This window comes from Rhinatrema bivittatum, chromosome 1 (assembly GCF_901001135.1).
Source record: "Rhinatrema bivittatum chromosome 1, aRhiBiv1.1, whole genome shotgun sequence".
Taxonomy (NCBI): Eukaryota; Metazoa; Chordata; class Amphibia; order Gymnophiona; family Rhinatrematidae; genus Rhinatrema; species Rhinatrema bivittatum.
This window is the reverse complement of record NC_042615.1, coordinates 227,439,835-227,459,844: the sequence shown is the minus strand read 5'-3', so window position 1 is coordinate 227,459,844 and position 20,010 is coordinate 227,439,835. Positions and strand designations below refer to the sequence as shown.

General features: G+C 46.2%; 1 protein-coding gene across 3 annotated transcripts in view; it reads right to left on the bottom strand.

The window, feature by feature from the left end:
• The window catches only part of NELFA (negative elongation factor complex member A), a 101,480-nt gene that overhangs the window by 40,267 nt on the left and 41,203 nt on the right, over positions 1-20,010 (bottom strand). For all 3 annotated transcript variants that reach the window (XR_003854979.1, XM_029592433.1, XM_029592442.1), the window contains exon 9: positions 6,811-7,076. Coding sequence is in view for 2 of the 3 variants with exons in the window: in XM_029592433.1 (XP_029448293.1) it covers positions 6,811-7,076 (266 nt within the window). In the remaining variant the exon portion in view is untranslated. The remainder of the gene's footprint in view (positions 1-6,810; positions 7,077-20,010) is intronic.

Genomic DNA, 20,010 nt, shown 5'->3' with positions numbered 1-20,010 from the left:
CTGCTACACGCTAGGAAATGGAGTTTATTCCAAAGAAAGAATGGCGATTAGTGGAATGCTTCAGGATCATGTGCCCAGCTCTATTCATGTAAGTAACATTGCAGAAGAGTTAGTAGAAAGGGCTTGTCTTCTTGCATATAATACACAGACCTATGACAGAATGGACATGCCTGATGGCGTAGACAAAATGAAGAATGATTCAAAATGCATGAGGCATGGTCAAGTGTTTGGCAGCAATGCAAGAAAGTACAGTCATGCATTTGGAGTGCAGAAATCTAATGAAGATGGGATGGGAGTTAGAGGTGGTGAGATACCGATGTGCATTAAACAGAAGAAAGGCCTTGGAGGTAGGGCTGCCACCTGGCTCCAGATTTTCAGGACAGGTTGATCCAGTCCTGGTTTTACTCCACAGCATGCAGTTTTTGCTTTTCTTAAGGAATACAATAGAGAAAGCAGAATTAAGTCCCCGCACGCAATGAATTAAAACCACGACTGGATCAACCTGTCCTGAAAATCTAGAGCCAGTTGGCAACCTTATTTTTGAAGGGGGTGATCATATCCAAGGAGCTCAATGCTGCAAAATGACAAGATATGGCTGTGGCCAGAACTAAGGGAATATCAGGGTGCATGGGGAGATGTATAGCTACCACATAAAAAGAGAAATTACTACTCACTTGATAATTTCCTTTCCTCCAAGGAAAGCAAGTCAATCCATACTGGTGGGTTATGCACTCCTGCCAGCAGAAGCAGACTCAGTAAATCTGACTCTCTGACTCTACACATATAGGCCCACCCTGCCAGCATCTCTAGAAAAGCCAAACTGGACAAAATGGTTATACTTTAACATTAGTATTAACCCTCTACCACTCACACGCTTCCAACCAAGAAACAATGAGCTCAGCAAAAAAGGTATAAATTAATCTTAGGGGCTGGATATAGCACTTACCAGTCCTTCAAATGAAACAAAAAAACTACCATTCTTCTTTGTTTGTATATCAAGGATGAACTAAAGCAAGTAGGCAGCCCAGGGTGGGTTGTGGATTAACCTGCCTTCCTTAGAAGAAAGGAAGTTATCAGGCGAGCAGTAATTTCTCTTTTACAGTAGGGCAGGCCAATCCACACTGGTGGGATGTACCAAAACTACTCCCAAAATGAGTGGGAGGCTGCCTATAGGCCCCGTCAACACCGCATGTGTGAAAGCTATGTCCATCTGAGCCTTAACGTTCAAGTGGTAATGCTTGGAGAAAGAATGTAAGGACAACATAGATGCCTGGCAAATAGACAGGAGACAACCACCAAATCTCTGCCCAAGAGACCACCTGCGCTCTAGTGGAATGTGCCCTGACCTGTCTAGGTAATAGTACATCTGCATTCACATAGGCAGCAGTGATTACTTTTCACCAACAAGCTATTGTTGCCCATGTTGCTGGTTCCCCTTGTTTACTTTCACCATGGAGTACAGTCGATCAGTCCTCCTCAGAGGACCTTTCAGGTACTGCACCAGATGCCACTTGACAGCCAAGGCATGCAACAGACGATAATCCTGCTCATCTCTGTTCCTGTCCACTATGGGCATGGACACACCAATTCAAATGAAACTGAAATCACTTGCAGTTTAAAAAAAAATTTAAAAAAAAGGTACCGCCTAAGCTGTACCGCCCACAGAGTCCTTTGCAGAAACAGCTCATGGCATGAAAGAGCCTTTAGCTCCGAAATCTGCTGTGCCAAACAAATTGGCATTAGAAAAACAATTTTCAAGGTGAGCAGGTGCCAAGGAGGGATCATAGTGACCCAAAATGTAGTACCCACCAAAAAGATACAATACGAGATTAAGGTCCCAAAGAAACACCAGTAGATGCAAGGAAGGACATAGATGCCTGACTCCCTCAAGAATCTGGATACATCAGGATGGGAAGACAAGGGTCTACACTTGACCCACCTCCCTATAACAAGCAAGAACTGCTACTTGTACCTTCAGATTGTTTAAGGCCAAGATTTTTAACCAAACCTATATGCAAAAATTTCCAGTATCCGTGGAATTTCAACTTTAAGAGGGTGAGAACTTTGCACCCCACACCAGCTCTCAAAACACTCAAAACTCTAATAAGCTAGAGAAGTAGAAAACATCTTGGCATGAAGCAATGTGGAAATCACTGCAGAAGAATAACTACGCTTCTGCAGAAGAGCCCTCTCAAGGGTCAAACTGTAAGACAAAACAGAGCCGGATCATGCAGAATCAGTCCCTGATGCAACAGATCCTTCCTGAGTGGCAATCTTAGTGGAGTGTCCACCAGGAGCCACTGAAGATAGACATGCCATGGTCTCTGGGGCCAATCCACAGCCACCAGAAGTATGGTCTCAGTCTGACTTGCAATCTTCCGAATCACCCTGCCAATCATTGGCTAGGGTGGGAATGCATCACACACTGCTCTGCGGCCATATCTGGATGACAGCATCAATTCCCAGCACTCTTGGATCCCTACTGCTACTGTAGAACCGTTACCTTTGTGTTTACCATTAAATCCAGATATAGTGGCATGTTGGGGTCAGCTGTAAGTCAAAAAGCCTCTTCCACCAGCTCCCACTCTCCTGGATCTAAGACAGGGCTTTCCAAACCTGTCCTAGGGACCCCACAGCCAGTTGGGTTTTCAGGATATCCACAATGAATATACATGAGATACATTTGCATACCTGACTGGCTGTGGGGTTCCCAGGACAGGTTTGGGAAGCCCTGGTCTAAGACCTGTTTGTGAGGAAGTCAGCCCACACATTTTCCTTCCTGGCAACATGGAAGGCAGATATATCTTGATGATCTTGTTCTGCCCACACAATGAGCACATCTATTTCCACAGACAAATGCTGGCTTCTGGTTCTGCCCTGATTTATATAAGATACTGTAGTGGCATTGTCAGACATTCTAACCGCTTGAGCTGTCAGCCAATTGGCAAATCTTAAGCACACCAGGCACTGCCAAACGACTGATAATCCACTGCCGTTCCTCAGCATTCCACCAATGTTGTGCCACCAACTCTTGACAGTGTGCCCCCCCCCCCCAACCCAAAAGGCTCGAATCTGTCATGAGCACTAACCAGTCCAGTAGCTCTAAGGGTATTCCCTTCCTGATATGATCCGCCAGTAACCACTACGTCAGCTGGTTATTCACTTTCCAATGGCACGTGGAGTCTCACTGTGTACTCTCCTGTGACTGCGGATTACACCGGAAGAGCAACGCACGCTGAAGAGACCACATGCGCCCTTTCCCAGGGTACCACCTCCAACGTTGTCACCACAGACCCCAGAACTTGCAGATAAGCCCACACCGTTGGGCATTAAATAGTCCTCCTCAAGGACCGAACTTAAGTCATCAACTTCTGCATGAGATTCTCTGTCAGGAGCATTCTGCCCTGATTGCCAAGTTACTCAAGGGTCCGAGACTGCTTTAAGCTGCTCTTGGCCAAGTTCACCGCCTCACCTAGCTCCTGAAGCAAAGATCACAATAGACTTCTGCACGCTTGGCCCAAATCATCCAATTGTCCAGATATGGATGTACCAGAATGTCTTCTTCACAAAAATGCTGCTACCACTACAATGATCTTGGAGTAGGTTCTAGGCGCAGTAGGTATTTTAACGGGCAGGGCCTGAAACTGATGCCCAAAAATGGCAAAACATAGGAAAATGATGTCCCTGTCGAATGGGGGGGATATGCAAAATACACTTCTTGTCAGATCGAGAGACATGAGAAATTCCCTTTCTGTACTGCCATAATTATGGAACAGATTTTCCATCCTGAAGTGGGTCACAAGCAAATTCCAATTTGACTCCCTTCAGATCCAGGTTGGGTTGAAAGGAACTCTTCCTTCTTAGAAATGACAAAATAAATGGAATAGCACCCTGTGTTTTCTTGCTATCTGGGAACTGGAATTACAGCCTTCAGATCTACCAGCCTTAAATGTAGTCTCAAATGCTGCTCTTCACTAGAGAGTTGCATGGAGAGACCATAAAGGCATCTGGAGGAATCTGAAGAAATTTCAGAGCACAGCCATCCCTTACTATCTCCATGACCCACCGGTCCTTTGTAATCTGAGCCCCCCCTTTGATAAAATCTAAAGACAGACATCCGCCTATGCCCTGATCCGGTAGATGAGCCCCCAAACCTTCATTGCAAAGATAGAAAAGCTCCAGTCCTGGAGTCTGCATTCTTATAAGGCTTCTTAGGCTGAAAGGATCAACATCTTCTGAAGGAATGAGACTTGAGGAACTGCTGCTCTGCGAGGACAGACGGGAATCCGCTTTCTTAGCCTCTAGCAATCTCAGAATTTTGGATTTGTCGCATCTATTTGCCATCTTCTCCAACTCACTACCGAAAAGGAGAGAACCTTAAAGGGTAACTTTGTCAAACTGGACTTGGAAAGACTCTGCTAGTTTCCCAGCCACAACTGGCTCCTAGCCGCAAGTCACGGAAGCAACACCTCTAGCTGCTGTCCGCACCAGGTCACAAGCTCGCATCAGCTAAAAATGCGGCTCCTGGTTCCATAAGTCTCTCAAACCCCTCTCCTTGAGTCTGCTGAGAGATGCAAACCTGCCCGAGTCACTAGGCAGCAGCCAAGGAGCGATCTGTAAATCCATCAACATAAAAAAAAAAAAAAAAATAGCATGTGAAGTTAAGGGTTCTCCTATCCTAAGCATCCTTTAGAGCTGCCCCTCCTTCAGCCGGGATGGTCTGCTTAGTAATAGTGCATACCAAGGAATCAACTTTCAGGAATCACAACTGCACCTAGGCCTTCTGATCCAAGGTGTATAAACCTGCCAAAAAGCAGCCCCTTTAAAAACTTGCTTCCAGAGCATTCCACTCAACCAAGGCTCCACTGGAACCATCTGATAAGTCATTATCCGCATTGCTCCTCAAACTTTCCAGGGGCAGTCTTCCCTTCAGCACTTGCCCAAAGTGGACAGCTTGTGGGACACGTGACGACATGACACCTTATTGGGCTGCTTTGCCTCTGCCAGATGCCCTTTCAGAAAGACCTGTAGGCCTTGGAAAAAATTCCACCCAGGAGATGGATGGATCCATATTAGGGCCCATAGGCCTAAACATGGCACTCTCCAATCTCTCCCCCTGGGATGCTTCTATCAGGAATGAAGAGGGAGGATGGGGGAACAGTGTTGTATCACCTCATGTGCCTCTTCCCTCCAAATCCATCATAGGCAGAGGAGATAGCCTTGCACATCCAGACAGCTCTGACGCATGCGAAGAGAGAGCGATGGCTGGATTGCCCTTATATGGCAAGCTGCACAAAGAGCAAGACTTTTTTTTGTCCCTAGAGGCCTTATTGTGCCTTTCTATGTGGCCTCCTGTGTGCACATCAACAGCGTCTGGTGTTCCCACATAATACAGGCTGTGGCTTAGTGCACATGTGCCCATATGCACCTATGGTAAGACACTGCAACACTGTGAGGACGCATGCACGTGCCTGAATGCATGGAAAAAAAAAAACCTACCCGCTGTGACCTACCACACAGCTGACTGACTGAGCCTAGCAAAAGCTCCTCAACCCACAGATCCGTGCCACCTCCACTCCCCCAGAGAAGTGAGGGGTGGGGAGGGGGAAGGTGGTAAATGCTGAGGGAGAGAACAGAAAGAGGAAGGAGATCTACCACTTCCCTCCTAACTTTTTTTTTTTTTTTTTTTAACCTGAATTCAGCCCTTCTCTGGCTGAGAGCAATCAGGTCACTGGTGATCTTGTTGGGGGGGGGGGGGGGGGGGGGGGGGGGAAGAGAGAAGGGCACAAGCCTTCGCCACTGAGCTCTCCCTCATCCTCTATAAATCTATGCTTGTTCAGGTTTTGAGACTTAAACCACTCAGCAAGTCAGTTTTACTCTGTCTCCAACTGCTGGTAGGAAGGCATAACCCCCGGTGTGGATTGGCCTGCCTGAGTGCAGAGGAAGGAAGCAATACTTCTTAAAAAAAAAAAAGTGATTAGTGAGACAATGAGTACTGTATCCAATTCTGGAGACTATACCCCCAAAAGATTATAGACAAAGCAGCCCAGGGAAGGGCAACCAAAATGGTGCAGGGCCTGCTTCCAAAAATTTATGAAGCAAGTCTTGATGGCAAAAACATGCACACCCAACAGAAAAGGGGGGAAAGCGGAGGGGATAAATGATAGACACTCAAATATCTGAAAGGCATAATTAATACAGAAGCAACAAGCATTCTTCATTGGAATAGAAATTCTAGAACAAGAGGTCATGACAATATGAGGCTCAGAGGATGAGGACTTAGATTAACTGTAGAAAGTATTTCTTCACAGAAAGGATGGTGGTTGAAACGGTCTCCAAGGGGATGTGACAAAGGAATAAACAGAATCCAGGAAACCCTGGGATAAAGTACAGAAGACCTTCTAGTTGGGAAGAAGGGAAGAAAAAGCCAGAGATCAAGTGGTAACAAAAATAAACTGGGTCGACAAGATGGATATTAGTTACTGTCATTCTATATTTATGTTTAAAATATGTACTTTACTCTGGTCTTCTGGGATACTACAGAGAAAACTGCTAAGATCTGTACACAGTACAATGTGGAAAAAAACCATGTCTAATTACAGCACTACGTTTGTCATGTAGTGCTATAAAAATACTAAATAGTAGCAATTACCTGCCTAGTCATGTTTAATGTAACTATTACACTCACAATAGTAACCAAATCAGTTTCTATTAACTAGGAAAAGACTTCAGAAGATAATTGCTTTCAGCTTTACATTACAAACACCAATTTGTGTTAATATGGTTACAAAGGAACAGACTGTCACTTACTGTGAGTGAGAGACTTTTCTTAGGTTGCTGCTGAGTCTGTGTTTGTGGGATTATCTGCGGTGCTTGTGCTGCAGGGGGAATGGTAGTTGGGGTGGTAGGCGTTAATGGCGAGGTAGGTGCAGCAGCTGCTGCAGCCGGGGGAGCCGGATTGGAGCTGCTGTTGTACATAGGTGTCCTTTGCTTAAACTGAGTGGGAAGAGTAGTGTTTGGTGTTGTGGGTTCTTCTGGTTGCCTGTTAGCTTGCAAGGCTTCCCGCATGGATCCAGCTGCACGAGCAATGTTAGAAGATAATTAAAACCCAGAAGCTAAGTTTACACATGCATAAAATCCCACTATAGTATATGGCAGAACGTACACTGTTTAACATACTGTGTTTTAACAGATATGCTCAAAAAAACTTCCTTTTAAGAAAGAATTCATCATGATTTTTCAAAAGTGAAATACCTTTTTACAAATGTTTAACCTGCTCCATGACACTTAGCAGCAACAACCCTTTATCATCAGAGACAAATGAGCAATATACCTATCAATGTATCAAATGAAATCTTAGTCAACTAAACAGCTCTCATAAGAATTCTAGTAAATGACTTACTTTATCCAATAAAAAAAAAAAAACAAATGGCTGAAAATTAAACAAAGGGGAGGGAGTGGGATCATGTGATGAGCTGAACTAGAGTAGACATGTGGGCAAAGAGCTCCTCCAGTAGCCAGCTAAATATTCTTTAAATACTATTTAACCTTTATGCTGGATGTTCTAATTTCATCAGACTGAGATGTCTAAGAAATCCTGGCTGATCAATCCACTAAAATGCAGACAGAGTTTTAAAAAAAAAAAAGTGAGAAGAGGGAAGTCTGCAGCTGCAGAGGAGACTGCATTGTTCCTTTTTGGAGAAACTTACAAGGAGTAAACATTCTAAATTTGGAGCTGTGGAGAAGTGGCATAGCTAGTGGCGATACAGAACTCCTCCGGGATTGAGGCTGCAATCACCCATGTTGAGGAGCTGGCGCTCTCGCTAACGGAGGCCCGTCGGAATGTGGGCTATCTGGAGCAGATGTTCTCAGAAGCAACGAAGAAGATAGCCAATATTGAAAACAGAGGTCAGAGACTAGATGTGTGTCTGGTGGGTTTTCTCCTGAGATGGAAGAGACACCAACCCTATGGTTTTTTGAAAAATGGATTCCAGATGTCCTGGGCCTAGATGCCAAAAGGTAATAGGGTTAAAACAAAAAAACAAAAAACAAATTACCATATTGAGCTCTCCCTCTGCCACTAAAACCCAATGGTTAACCACATACTGTTATGCGGCTTCAAAATCATGCTGATAAAGCACGTGTTTTGGACAAAGTTAGATCAAAAGTTGAAGTGTTTTAAAAAGTACACAAACTTCATGGCAGTAATAAAAAAAAAAAAAAAAGCTGCGACATTGTGGTCTCACATATGCCATGTTTTACCCAGCTAGACTCAAAGCCACTGAAAATCTCTGGGTATTTGATCCGGTTACGGAACTTGGATCAGCTCAGTGAAAAGGCAGGCTGAAACATGGGGCTGAGAGCCACAGGGGCAATGCTTGGAACTTCTATGGCAGTAACTCGTTTGACTATTTGGCTCACAGTGTGTGGATTACAAGGGCTCAGCAGACAATGTGCCATGCTATCGGAGGAGCTTGAGTTAACCAAGCTTTCCAGTTATTCCTAAAGTTTGGCCTGGTTCGCATTCAAAAGGAAGAGTTTGTGTTTTTATTGTATTTTTCTCTGAGTGGGTGGGAGGATGGTATTGGTGGCATTGCGGGGGGGGGGGGGGGGGGGGGGGCAGGATCTACTTTCTGCAAACATACACATTACAACTCCAGGTGTTTTTCACTAGGGCAGAAATGATCCTATGGGGTCGTGAGATGTTGATTCAGTGAATGGGACCTTTATGTTCTGCATTATATTTAGTCCATTATTAACTCAAACTGGATACCCCTATCAAATGTGGTCTGAAGAATTTGATATTTAGTGGTCATTTTCCAATTTTATTGTTGGATCATAGAGTGTTCAATATTGGGAATGGAGGGCTTGGGTGGTTGATCTAATTATACATAAGAACTGTATAAAACACAGACTTATGTGCTTTTCACAACATACTGCTGTTGGGAAGGGAATACCTGGACTACGTGGGAAGGCCCCCTAATGGTATTTAAATGGTTATGTGTTGGTACAAAGGATTGTGGGGAATGTTTGGGTATGGGTGGGAGTATGTTGGTTTAGGAAGTTGTTTTGGGATTGTTTAGGTGGGCAGGAAAGGAGGAAGTTGGTCATGGGGTTTGTTACTTTGGTTGACCTTTTCAAAAAGTGACCATTACAAAGTACTTAACGTAGAGGAACAAAAGCATCTTTCACAAAAAAAACCAAAACAAAAAAAAAAACATGCAAGGGTATGGTTGATTATTACACTCTTATTCAGGACAAATGATGATATACAGAATTTTAAAATGTCAGATGTGCATGTTATCTTGTTAAAATGTATGGTGACTTCTACACCTATCAAATGGGCTAGTTTACAGCTAATTTTCATTCCTGTAGTACCAAGGATCAGTCCAGACAGTGGGTTATCTCCCCTTTCCAGCAGATGGAGTCAGATAGAACTTTGAAGGATGCTTCCTTATAAGGTAGTGCACCCTCTACTAAACCTCACTATGGAGTATATCAAAGCAAAAGAGGAAAACCAGGATGGATCAAGAACAATAGAATTAAGTAACAAATAACAGTGTGCAATGGGCACAAAACAGTGTCAAACAACAAACTTGCAGAATGAACCATTAACCAGCCAAAGGAAAAAAGGCACTGAAGAACAGTTTGAGCAGAGAGGCAATCCCAAACCCAATAAACAGTCAGGGAGGGTGTCTGGACTGATCCTTGGTACTACAGGAACGAAAATTAGCAAGTAAGGAATAATTTTCTTTTCCCTCTACGTACCAGGATCAGTCCAGACAGTGGGATGTACCAAAGCTTCCCTATGTAGGGTGGGCCCCGGAAAGCCCTGCTCGAATGACCCTAGAGCCAAAGGAGCCAAAAGTAGGCGACTGTATGTGTAGACGATAATGACGAGCAAAGGTATGTAACGATTTCCAAGTTGCCGCTTGACAAATCTCCTGGAACTAGACAGATTGCATCTCTGCCCAGGAAGCAGCCTGAGCTCTAAGAGAATGGGCCTTGACACCCGCCAGAGGTTGTCGACCCACTCTAATGTGGGCCACCGAGATCACCTCCTTCAACCAGAGAGCAATGGTAGTTTGACGCCTTGGCCCCCTTCTTTGGACCATGCCAGAGAACAAAAAGATGGTCCGACAAGCGAAAATCATTAGTGACTTCCAGATAGCGAATGAGGATATGCTCGACATCTAGCTTGCATAGATCCGCCGATGCGTCCGCTGAGGACGGAAGCTCTACCATCTGATTCAAGTGTAACTCTGAAACCACCTTGGGCAGAAAAGCAGGCACAGTGCGCAAGGAAACTCCCGAATCCGTAAAGCGAAGGTAGGGCTCTCTACACGAGTGCGCTTGAAGCTCCGAGATTCTGCGGGCAGAACAGATAGCTACCAGGAAAACCGTCTTGAGAATGATATGCTTGAGGGTCGCGGAACGCATGGGTTCAAAGGGTGGTCCGACCAAGACTCGGAGAACGAGATTGAGACACCATGAAGGATAAAGAGAGTGGACCGGGGGTTTCACGTGCTTCACCCCCCTGAGGAATCTGATGATATCCGGGTGAGAGGAAAGGAAGTTCCCTCTCGTTGATGAAGTAGAGCGCCTAAGGCAAAGACTTGCGCACTCAGCGAGTTGTAGGCCAGACCCATGTCCAGTCCCTGTTGAAGAAAAGATAGGATCTGAGCCACAGAGGCGGTCTGTGGCAAAACAGGTATGGAGGCACACTAGTTCTCAAAAACTTTCCATACCCTGATATAGGAGATGGAGGTAGACGTCTTTCCTGCCTTGAGGAGGGTCGCGATAACAGCCTCTGGGTATCCATGCTGTCTCAGCCGGCGCCTCTCAAAAGCCAGGCCGCAAGACAGAAGCGATCGGCCTGGGCGAAAGATACCGGACCCTGATGCAAGCAAGCATGGAAGGTGACCCAGACGAAAAGTTCCTTCCACTGAGAGGTTGATCAAGTCTGCAAACCACGGACGACGGGGCCATTCCGGCGCCACTAGAATTACCGGGTCCTAGTGGGACTATTTTCCAGAGCACCTTGCCCACCAGAGACCAAGGGGCAAACATGTAGAGGAGAACGTGACGGGGCCAGGGGAGGTCTAAGGCATCCACTCCCTCTGCGCCGTACTCTTCTGCGACTGAAGAACCAAGCTGCCTTGGCATTCCAGGAAGTTGCCATTAGGTCCAGATAGGGGGTCCCCCATCTGTAGAACAGGAGATTCACAGCCTCCTGTGAGTTCCCACTCTCCGGGATCTAGATGTTGACGACTGAGAAAGTCTGCTTGAATGTTGTCTACGCCTGCGATGTGGGAAGCCGCTAGGCAGGAGAGATGAGGCTCCGCCCACGTCATCAACCTGTCTCCTGAGAGACAAGCCGGCTCCTCGTGCCCCCTTGGCGATTGATGTAGGCCACAGTGGTCGCATTGTCTGAGAGTATTCGGACTGCGCGACTATGGACGAGAGGTAGGAAGCGTTTCAATGCCAGACGCACTGCTCTGGTCTCCAAGCGATTGATCGGCCAAGTTGCTTGGGACGGCATCCACTTCCCTTGCGCAGAACTCATCTAACACACCGCTCCCCAGCCAGAGAGACTGGCGTCTGTCGTGACGATTACCCAATTCGGGATGTCCAAAGGAATACCCTGGAGAAGATGAGACAGGTTGAACCACCACGAGAGACTGTCCTTGGCTCCCTGCGGGAGAGGAAGGATGGCTTGGAAGTCCCGAGAAGCCGGCTTCCAGCAGGAGAGCAAGGCGTGCTGTAAGGGACGCATATGTGCAAACACCCAGGGGACCAGATCGATGGTGGAAACCATGGATCCCAGGACCTGGAGGTAATCCCACGCTGTTGGAAGCAAGAGACTGATGAATCACTGTATCTGAGCTATGAGTGTATAAGCCCTGTCCGGGGGTAGAGACACCTTGCCCAGCGCCGTGTCGAAATGCGCCCCCAGGAAGTCCAGAGACTGGGATGGAGAAAGGCTGCTCTTGGCAAAGTTGACCACCCAACCGAGGGAGTGAAGAAGTATCAACACCTTGTCGACCGCCTGGTGGCACTGGGCTGAGGACTTTGCCCGAATAAGCCAGTCGTTCAGGTATGGGTGCACCAAAACTCTCTCCCTCCGGAGAGCAGCAGCTACTATCATTACCTTCCTGAAGGTTTGAGGAGCGGTCACAAGACCAAAGGGTAGAGCCTGGAACTGGAAATGCTGTCCCAGAATCTTGAATCGCAGAAAACGCTAATGTGCTTTGAGGATGGGAATGTGTAGAAAAGCTTCCATCAGATCCAGGGAGGCCAAAAGTTCTCCAGAGTGTATCGCCGCTATCAAGGAGCTCAAGGTTTCCATCCGAAAGTGGGGAATCTTGAGGGCCCTGGTTGACCATCTTGAGATCCAAGATTGGGCGGAAGGAACCTTCCTTCTTGGGGACTACGAAGTATACCGAATAATGTCCCCGGCCTACTTCCGGGGGGGGGGGGGGGGGGGGGGGGGGGGGACACCAGACGAATCGCTCTGGGAGCCAGAAGCCTGTCGAGTGTCTGCCGGACTATGAGTTGTTTCTGGACTGGGCCACATGGAGAGAAGAGGAACCTGTCTCTTAGCGGCCGAGCAAATTCTAACGCGTAGCCGTGTCTTAGAATATCCAGGACCCACTGATCTGACGTGATGTTGACCCACTCCTCGTAAAAAAAAAAAAAAAAGGTTGAGACGTCCCCTATCCTGGGGATCGGGGAGTGGGCTGGCATAGCTTCATTGTGAAGACTTGGAGGAAGTCCCCTGGGCCAGACCAGAGCGGGGCTGTCTTCGGGCACGAAAGGACTGAGTCCAGGATTGAGATCGAGAGGACAGCCGAGGAGGAGCTGCAGGCCTTGCCTGGCGGAAACAACATTGATTCCTGAATCGGCTTCTAGTGGAATTAAACGACCTAGAAGAACGAGGGCGATCCTCTGGCAGTTTGTGTACCTTATTCTCTCTGAGGGACTTGATAATCTGGTCCAGATCCTCCCCAAATAGTAGCTTGCCCTTGAAAGGTAGGGATCCCAGCTGCGACTTGGAAGAATCCGCCAACCAGTTGCGAAGCCAGAGGAGGCGCCTAGCCGAGACTGCAGAAACCATAGTTCTGGCCAATACTCTCAGAATGTCATATAGAGCATCTTCTCCATATGTTATGACGACCTCCAAGTGGTCTGCCTGAAGTGCTTCCTCAGGAGGCAACTCCTGGGAGCTGAGCAGCTGTTGAAGCCCGCGAAGGCCTGCACGCTGAACGAAGGAACTACAAATGGCCGCCCGGACCCCCAGGGCGGACACCTCGAAAACTCTTAAGATAAGCTTCCAGCTTTCGATCATGAAGATCTTGCAAGGCTGCACCACCCGTTACTGGAATGGTAGTTCTTTTCGTCACCGCTGAGACTGCAGAATCTACTTTTGGAACCTTAAGAAGCTCCAGGAAATCATATAGCTTATCCTTGGCTCTGCTGACCTTGAGGGAGGTCTCCAGAGAATCCCATTCCCTGGATAAGGAACGTGGGATGGGAAGGAAAGGACCTACACGGCGGACGTAGACCAGCCAGAAGGGGGTCCCCTTTCTTCGCTGGTGGATTAGGCTCAGACGGGTCCTGAGGGGCCTCAATATCCAATTCCTGTAGGATATGTGGAATGAGGGGGGTCCAGCTCATCCCTCTGGAAGACCCGCAGGACTCTAGGATCATCCCCTTCCAACTGAGCCGTAGTTGAATGTTCATCCGGATCCGGGTCCTGCTGAGGAACAGACCCCCCGCAGAGGGGTGTACCAAACGGACCCTCGGAGAGCTTGAGGTGGTCAGAGGTACCCCCTGGTCCTGGGACTGCTGACCCTTGGGCACTCCCCATGGTCTGGGCACTTCCCAAGACCTCAGTGGAATCGGCCATTCTGGGTACCTTAGGAGGAGGAGGTCCTGCCAGAAATTCCTGGTGCTGGCCCATTCTGGCCAGGTAAGCATTGTGAAGCAGGAGAACAAAATCTGTGGAAAATGGAGGTAGCCCCTATGGAGGAAGAGTAGGAAGCTCCCCTGACAGAGGAAAAGGCTCCAGAAGTGGAAAGGGTGTCAAAACCAGCAGCTGAGATGAAAAAGGAGCATCCTGCTCTTCTCCTGTTAGCGTTGGAGCAGCAGAGTCTGAAGACAAAATGGCCGCCATCCCCGTCAGTGGGATCGGGGCCGGCCCCTAAGCGTCGAGGCGTGCCAGAAGACGAGAACCAGAGCGGCCCGGCGGTTGAGAGGGTCCCTCCCCCACCAGGGAGGCAAGCTGTACAAATCCCCTCAAGGGAGAGCCTCGACCCAAGCTCTCCACAAGCGCAGCACCTGGACGAACGAGGCAAGGGGATCCCCGGAGCCATGAAGGAACCAGCTGTTCTTAACGCAAGAAACAGGCATAGATCATTTTGATTTACAAAAAGGCTAAGGATCCACTAAATTGTGCCTCCTGGGCCATTTTGCTCATTAATGCCAACATGAAAATACTGGCTAAAATCCTACAATTCACGATGGAGAATATAAAATACTTTCCTAGTATAAGTAGAGGTTATCTCTAAAGAAAACAATCTGACTTTGGACAAAGTTGGACAATTTCTCTGCTTGCCCAAAAGTAAAGATACCGGGAGCAGTGATTTCTGTAGACGCGGAGAAGGCCTTTTGACAAAAGTGGCTGGGATTTTCCTTCTATAACAACTGACAGGTGGGGACTACCAGGCAGCTTTATTTCTTGGAATACAGCCCTGTATATTTCTCCCAAAACCTGGGTGTTGATTCATGGGGAGGTGTCCATGCAATTTCCCATATGTAGGGGCTCTAGACATGGCTGTCCATTCTCTCCCTTGCTGTTCGATCTAACCTTTATCTTGGGCAATCAAGAAAGCACCAGGAATTTCACGGTTCACTTAAAGATACCACATACAAGATTTCCTTATATGCAGACTATATCTACAAAGCTCCGTTCCTCTATTATTGGATACCTTACATATAGCTTACTCTTAGAATAGCAGATTAATTTTACCAATTCGGAGATATTACATTTTGGCCCTAACTTTCGCCCCCCACAATGTTTAAACAGATTTAAGAAAGTACATTTTGGGTTTAAATACCTAGGGATTTTTCTAGTCTGAATATAATTCTGCTATTTAGAACTAATGAGCTAGAGAAACTATCCCTTTCTTGGATGGAGCAGATTAATTAAAAATGGCAATTCTCCCTAGGTTATTTCACCTGTTTCATATGCATAATATTCCTACTTCTGTTTTTATTAATTTCCTTTAGGATGGCAGGGTTCCATGAGTTAAGCATTCTAACTTCTCTAAATTGCTGAAGATGGAGGGATCAAACTGCCAGATTTTCAGTTATATTTCTGGGCCACTAGGCTGGTGTGTTGAGAGTGATGAGTTACAGCTGTGGCTCTTTTTGGAAGTAGTGAGGAGGGGAGGGTTGGACTTTAGCCTTATAATACCCTACAAGCTTAAAAATTTATAAACCAACATGTCACAGCCATCTGTGCTCACTGCTCATATCTTGAGAATGACATCCAAGTTTAAGAGGACAGGTAAACAATCTAACCCTACAGCATATTTGGTATTGAGTTTTTCTAATCCTCTATATAATTCAACAGGATCTTTTTCTCTGGATACATCATTCAGCTGGCAAGAAACTGCCTTGATTTTTAGGTCAGTTGCTTGAGGGACATCATTTTAAGATGCTTCAGGAGTTGAGGGTTGAAGAAAAGATGGAACCAGTCGACTCTTGCTTATGTAGGCTGAGAAGACAGTGTCCCTAATCCATCTGGCTAACGTAGCTTTGGAAGCTGTCTCACCCTTGTGAGGACCTTCAAACACAAATAGCCTATCCAACTACAAAAGGAATTCATAACTTCTCAGCCTCCTCTGTGGCCAGTAGAGCTTCCCAATGAAGTCAGGAGGGTTCACGCTCTCGTGTTGCCTATAGGTGTCCACCTGCAGCAGCTCTACCAGAAGTGGACCCAGATAACTTTAGACCAGTGAGTCTTAGAGCTTATTCGGCATGGCTCTGCTCTAGAGTTAACTGCTCTTGTCCCTAATGCATATAAGGTTTCTTCTTGCACCTCAGCTGTCAAGAGTGGCAGTGCAGATTATGCTCCAGAGGCTACAGATGTTAAGGCAATGGTTCCAGTTCTTCTATAATGCTATTACATCTATTTTGTAGTTCCAGAGGAAAGCTTACAGACCAAGTCACAATCTGAAGGTGTAAACAACCTTCATGTCTCCCATTTAAGAATGAAGACTTTCCAGTCCGTTCTTGGTCAGGTTTGGGAAGGCAAATTTCTCACTTGTCTGAATCTGTTGGAGATACTTACACATCCCGATAAAGGAGGACCATCAGATTTCTGCATTTTTGTATCCTGACCTAACACTTTCAATTCAAATCCCTTCTCTTTGGGTTAGCTACAGAACCAAATGTTTAGCAGGTTAATGGTGGTAGTAGCTGTTTGTCTGAGGAAAGAAGGAATTATGGTTCACCCTTATGTGGATAATTGGCTCATAAGGTCCAAATCTTTTCAAGAAAGTATCAAGAGCCTCCAATAGAACTGTCCAGCTGTTAGAAAGTTTGGGCTAGGTGATCTTTTTCAAAGAGTAAAATCTATCTCTTGAATACCTGGGTGTTAGATTTCAATATCAACATAGGTCACATTTACTTGACTCACGAGAGAATTAACAAGATTGTAGGTCGAGTGCAGATATTCTCCCTTTTAAGCACTCTTTTTAAGTATGGATTACTCTGCAGGCCATGCTACTGTCCCCTTTGGTCACACCAGCCTCAAGATTTGAAGTGCCTTCTTCCTCTCATTGCTGCTATGAGGGACTAGACTTGCAGCTCAAACAGTTTATGAACCAAATTGCCATCAGAAATACCAACTTAAGAGTGAGGTGCTCGACAGACATTTCCAGACTCCAACTGCTGACTATTGAAGAATCTTAGGAGGGAACTATCTCCAAACCAGAAAATGGAGATGCCTAACTGCCTTAAAGAATTAAGAAATGTCTAGATGGGCAGCTAAAACTGTCCCCTAAAAGGTCCCTGAAAAAAAGGCAATAGCTGCCTCTTGAACCTTCAGAGAATTAAGGGTCAAGTCCTTATTCAAACCCTCCTGTAAAAAATCCAAAATTAATGGAACTAAAGCCCTCCTGGGCAAGACTACTCTGAACACTAGACCTCAAATTCCAGATTCTCATATGGTAAGAACAAAGACACTTTCCTTGGGAGTTACACATTTTAGTTAAACGAGCCCACTAAAGGGCCTTGCTATAAGACAAAATGGAGAGGGATCCTCTGCACTAGCAGACCTTGAGACAGACAGAAAAACACCAGAGGATTACCCTCCAACATCCTCACCAGATCTGTGTACCAAGAGTATCTTGGCCAATCCGAAGCCATAAGAATCACCAGGTCCTGATGTTCCAAAACCCTCTCCAATATTCTGCCCACCAGGCGCCACAGAGAACACACATACAAAAAGACTTTTCCAGCCATTTCTGAATCACAGCATCTAACCACGATTCTTGCTCTCCAAATGAAAAACCTGGCTACCTTGGCTTTGCTGCAAGAGGCCAAATTCATCACTAGCTCTCCACTAACAAGAACACGTCTCCGATAGAGACCACTCCCCCCAGATAAGAGTTTCGGCTGAAACAAGAAAAAAAAAAAAAAAAAGACAGCTCCCAGATGTGCCAAAGTCAAATGGAATTACTTGCTCTTTTGGAAACTGACCATTGAGGCCAGCTCCTGAAGAAGCTGAACCATTCTGGCCATGACAGTCTTGCTTTCCCCCAAGCTGACTTTGCCTCCAATCAATCATCCAGATAAGGATGAACCAAAATACCTTTGATAAAGAGCCACTGCAACCACCATTACTTTGGTAAAGGTCATCAAGGCCATGGCCAAAACAAAGGGCAGAGCCAGGATCCATTTTGGTTTCTGAGGACTTTACCATCTTTATCAGGATATGAAGATAGGCCTCTGACAGGTCCAGAGACATTAGCAATTCCCCATGCCTTACCACTACCATCTTTAGGTCTCTCGGAGCCTTGACATGCTTGAGATCCAATATGAGACAAAACATGCCCTCCTTCTTTAGAACATTTTCCTTGACCTCTGAGCAGAGACCCAGAATCACCGCTCCTAAGAGGTGGCAGCGACTGAACGCGACTTGCACTCCTCTTACATGGAACAAGGGGAAACCATAAATATATGAAATAGAGTGAGAAAACTCCAAAATGTAACCTTCGCTAATCATGACTAGCACCCATTGATCTGAAGTAATCTGTACCCATCTTTAGTAAAATGCAGACAACTGACCTATTTGCTATATAAAAAACTGGGTTCCAAAACCCTCATTGGGAGGACTGAACACCAGCTGAGTCTTTAGTCCCCCTTTTATTGTGCTGAAACCCACCATAAGGCCTGGAATGCTAGTTGAAAGATGACCTCCCTTCTCTCCTCTGCTTGGGATCCTAAAAATAACCCTAATTGGGTCAAAACATGAAGACCATTTAGGCTTATCTTCCGTAACCTAGGCATCTTCGACTCCCCTAAGGACTTCAAACTTCTCCAGGTCTTCACCAAAAAGAAAACCTCCTTTAAAAAAGGGAAACTTTCACCAGCTGAGTTTTGGAGACTGAATCTGCTGACCACTTGCACAGCCACAAATTCCTTGTTGCCACAGACGTAGCTATGGTTAGAACCAAATCATAGTAAGCATCTGCCAAGAAGGCCTCCTGCAGCTCTATCTGAGCCACTTCTTTCAAGCAGCTTTCCTAAATGCATCAAGATAAATGTAGACCAGCATACTGCCACCTGCAAAGCCAGGTCAGATGCTTTAAAAAGCAAGCTTGAGGGCATTCAATTCTTCTGTCCTGCACATCTTTAAGGGAAGTGCCACTCTCCACTGGAATAGTGGTCCTCCAAGTGACACCATAAACCACTGCATCAACCTTGGTGTTCATAATTTTTGCCTTTTATGCTCACTCAGAGGAAGAGTTTTGTCCCCTGAAAGCTGGAGAGTCTTGTTACCCGATGGGCTTATGGAGGGGAAAATCCTTAGCTGACTTTTGCAAACAGACCATAATCTGATCCGCTGGAGAAGAGTTACCTTCCCCCTTTTCAGCTATTTTCAAAATCCATAGCTACCGCAAAATGAGAGAAACATATTCCTCTTTGTGAAACAGGCGAATTGCTCTCCTCTGGGAAATACTTTCCCTAATTCTCTCTCACTAACAGTGTCCTTTGCTCTCTTAAGTGCAAGCATTCCTCTTGATCCTCATCCACCTCTATTCTGGACATCTTATGCCCAGAGCCAGGTGGAAAACGTATGAGAGATACCTACAGAGTTCCTGGGGCTGAGGTCCATGCAAAAAAGCCTCATGCATGGGGCAAATTTCATGCTGCTGACAATGCCGATCAGAAAGCAGCCAGCATCAAATCCTGCCTAGCAGAGAAGCATCCAGCTGCTTTACCCTAAGCAGTCCATTCAGCTGTGCCCACTACTACAGGAAGCAAAGGCAGCAGCCTCCAGTCCAAAATCTGTGTTTTTCAGGCAGAAACAATATAGCCACTGCAGTAGCAAATCCACCAGCAGGAACAAGTTGGCCTGGCAATTTTGTTGATGTACCCCCCCCCCCCCTTCCCTGGAAAACATGGCATCCAGTCATGTTCTCTCTGTTTCCTCCTTGCAGCTTCTGTATCATTTCCCCCTCCTGACAGACTGCCACATGCAGCACATAATGGGAGCCTCTTTCCTTGCTTTTGCAACACTGACATAACTAAAGAAGTTTTCTGCCCAAACCTGGAGGTAACCCCAAAATATTTGGTTTTCTGTCTTCACATTTCCTAACCTTCCATTTTTCTTCAAACAAAAAACAGCTAACAGCAAGAGAAAAATAGCTGAAAACCACAAACGCTCGGAGAGACCACAGAAGACAAAGAACTTGGGGAGGGTGGCTTACTCAAAGC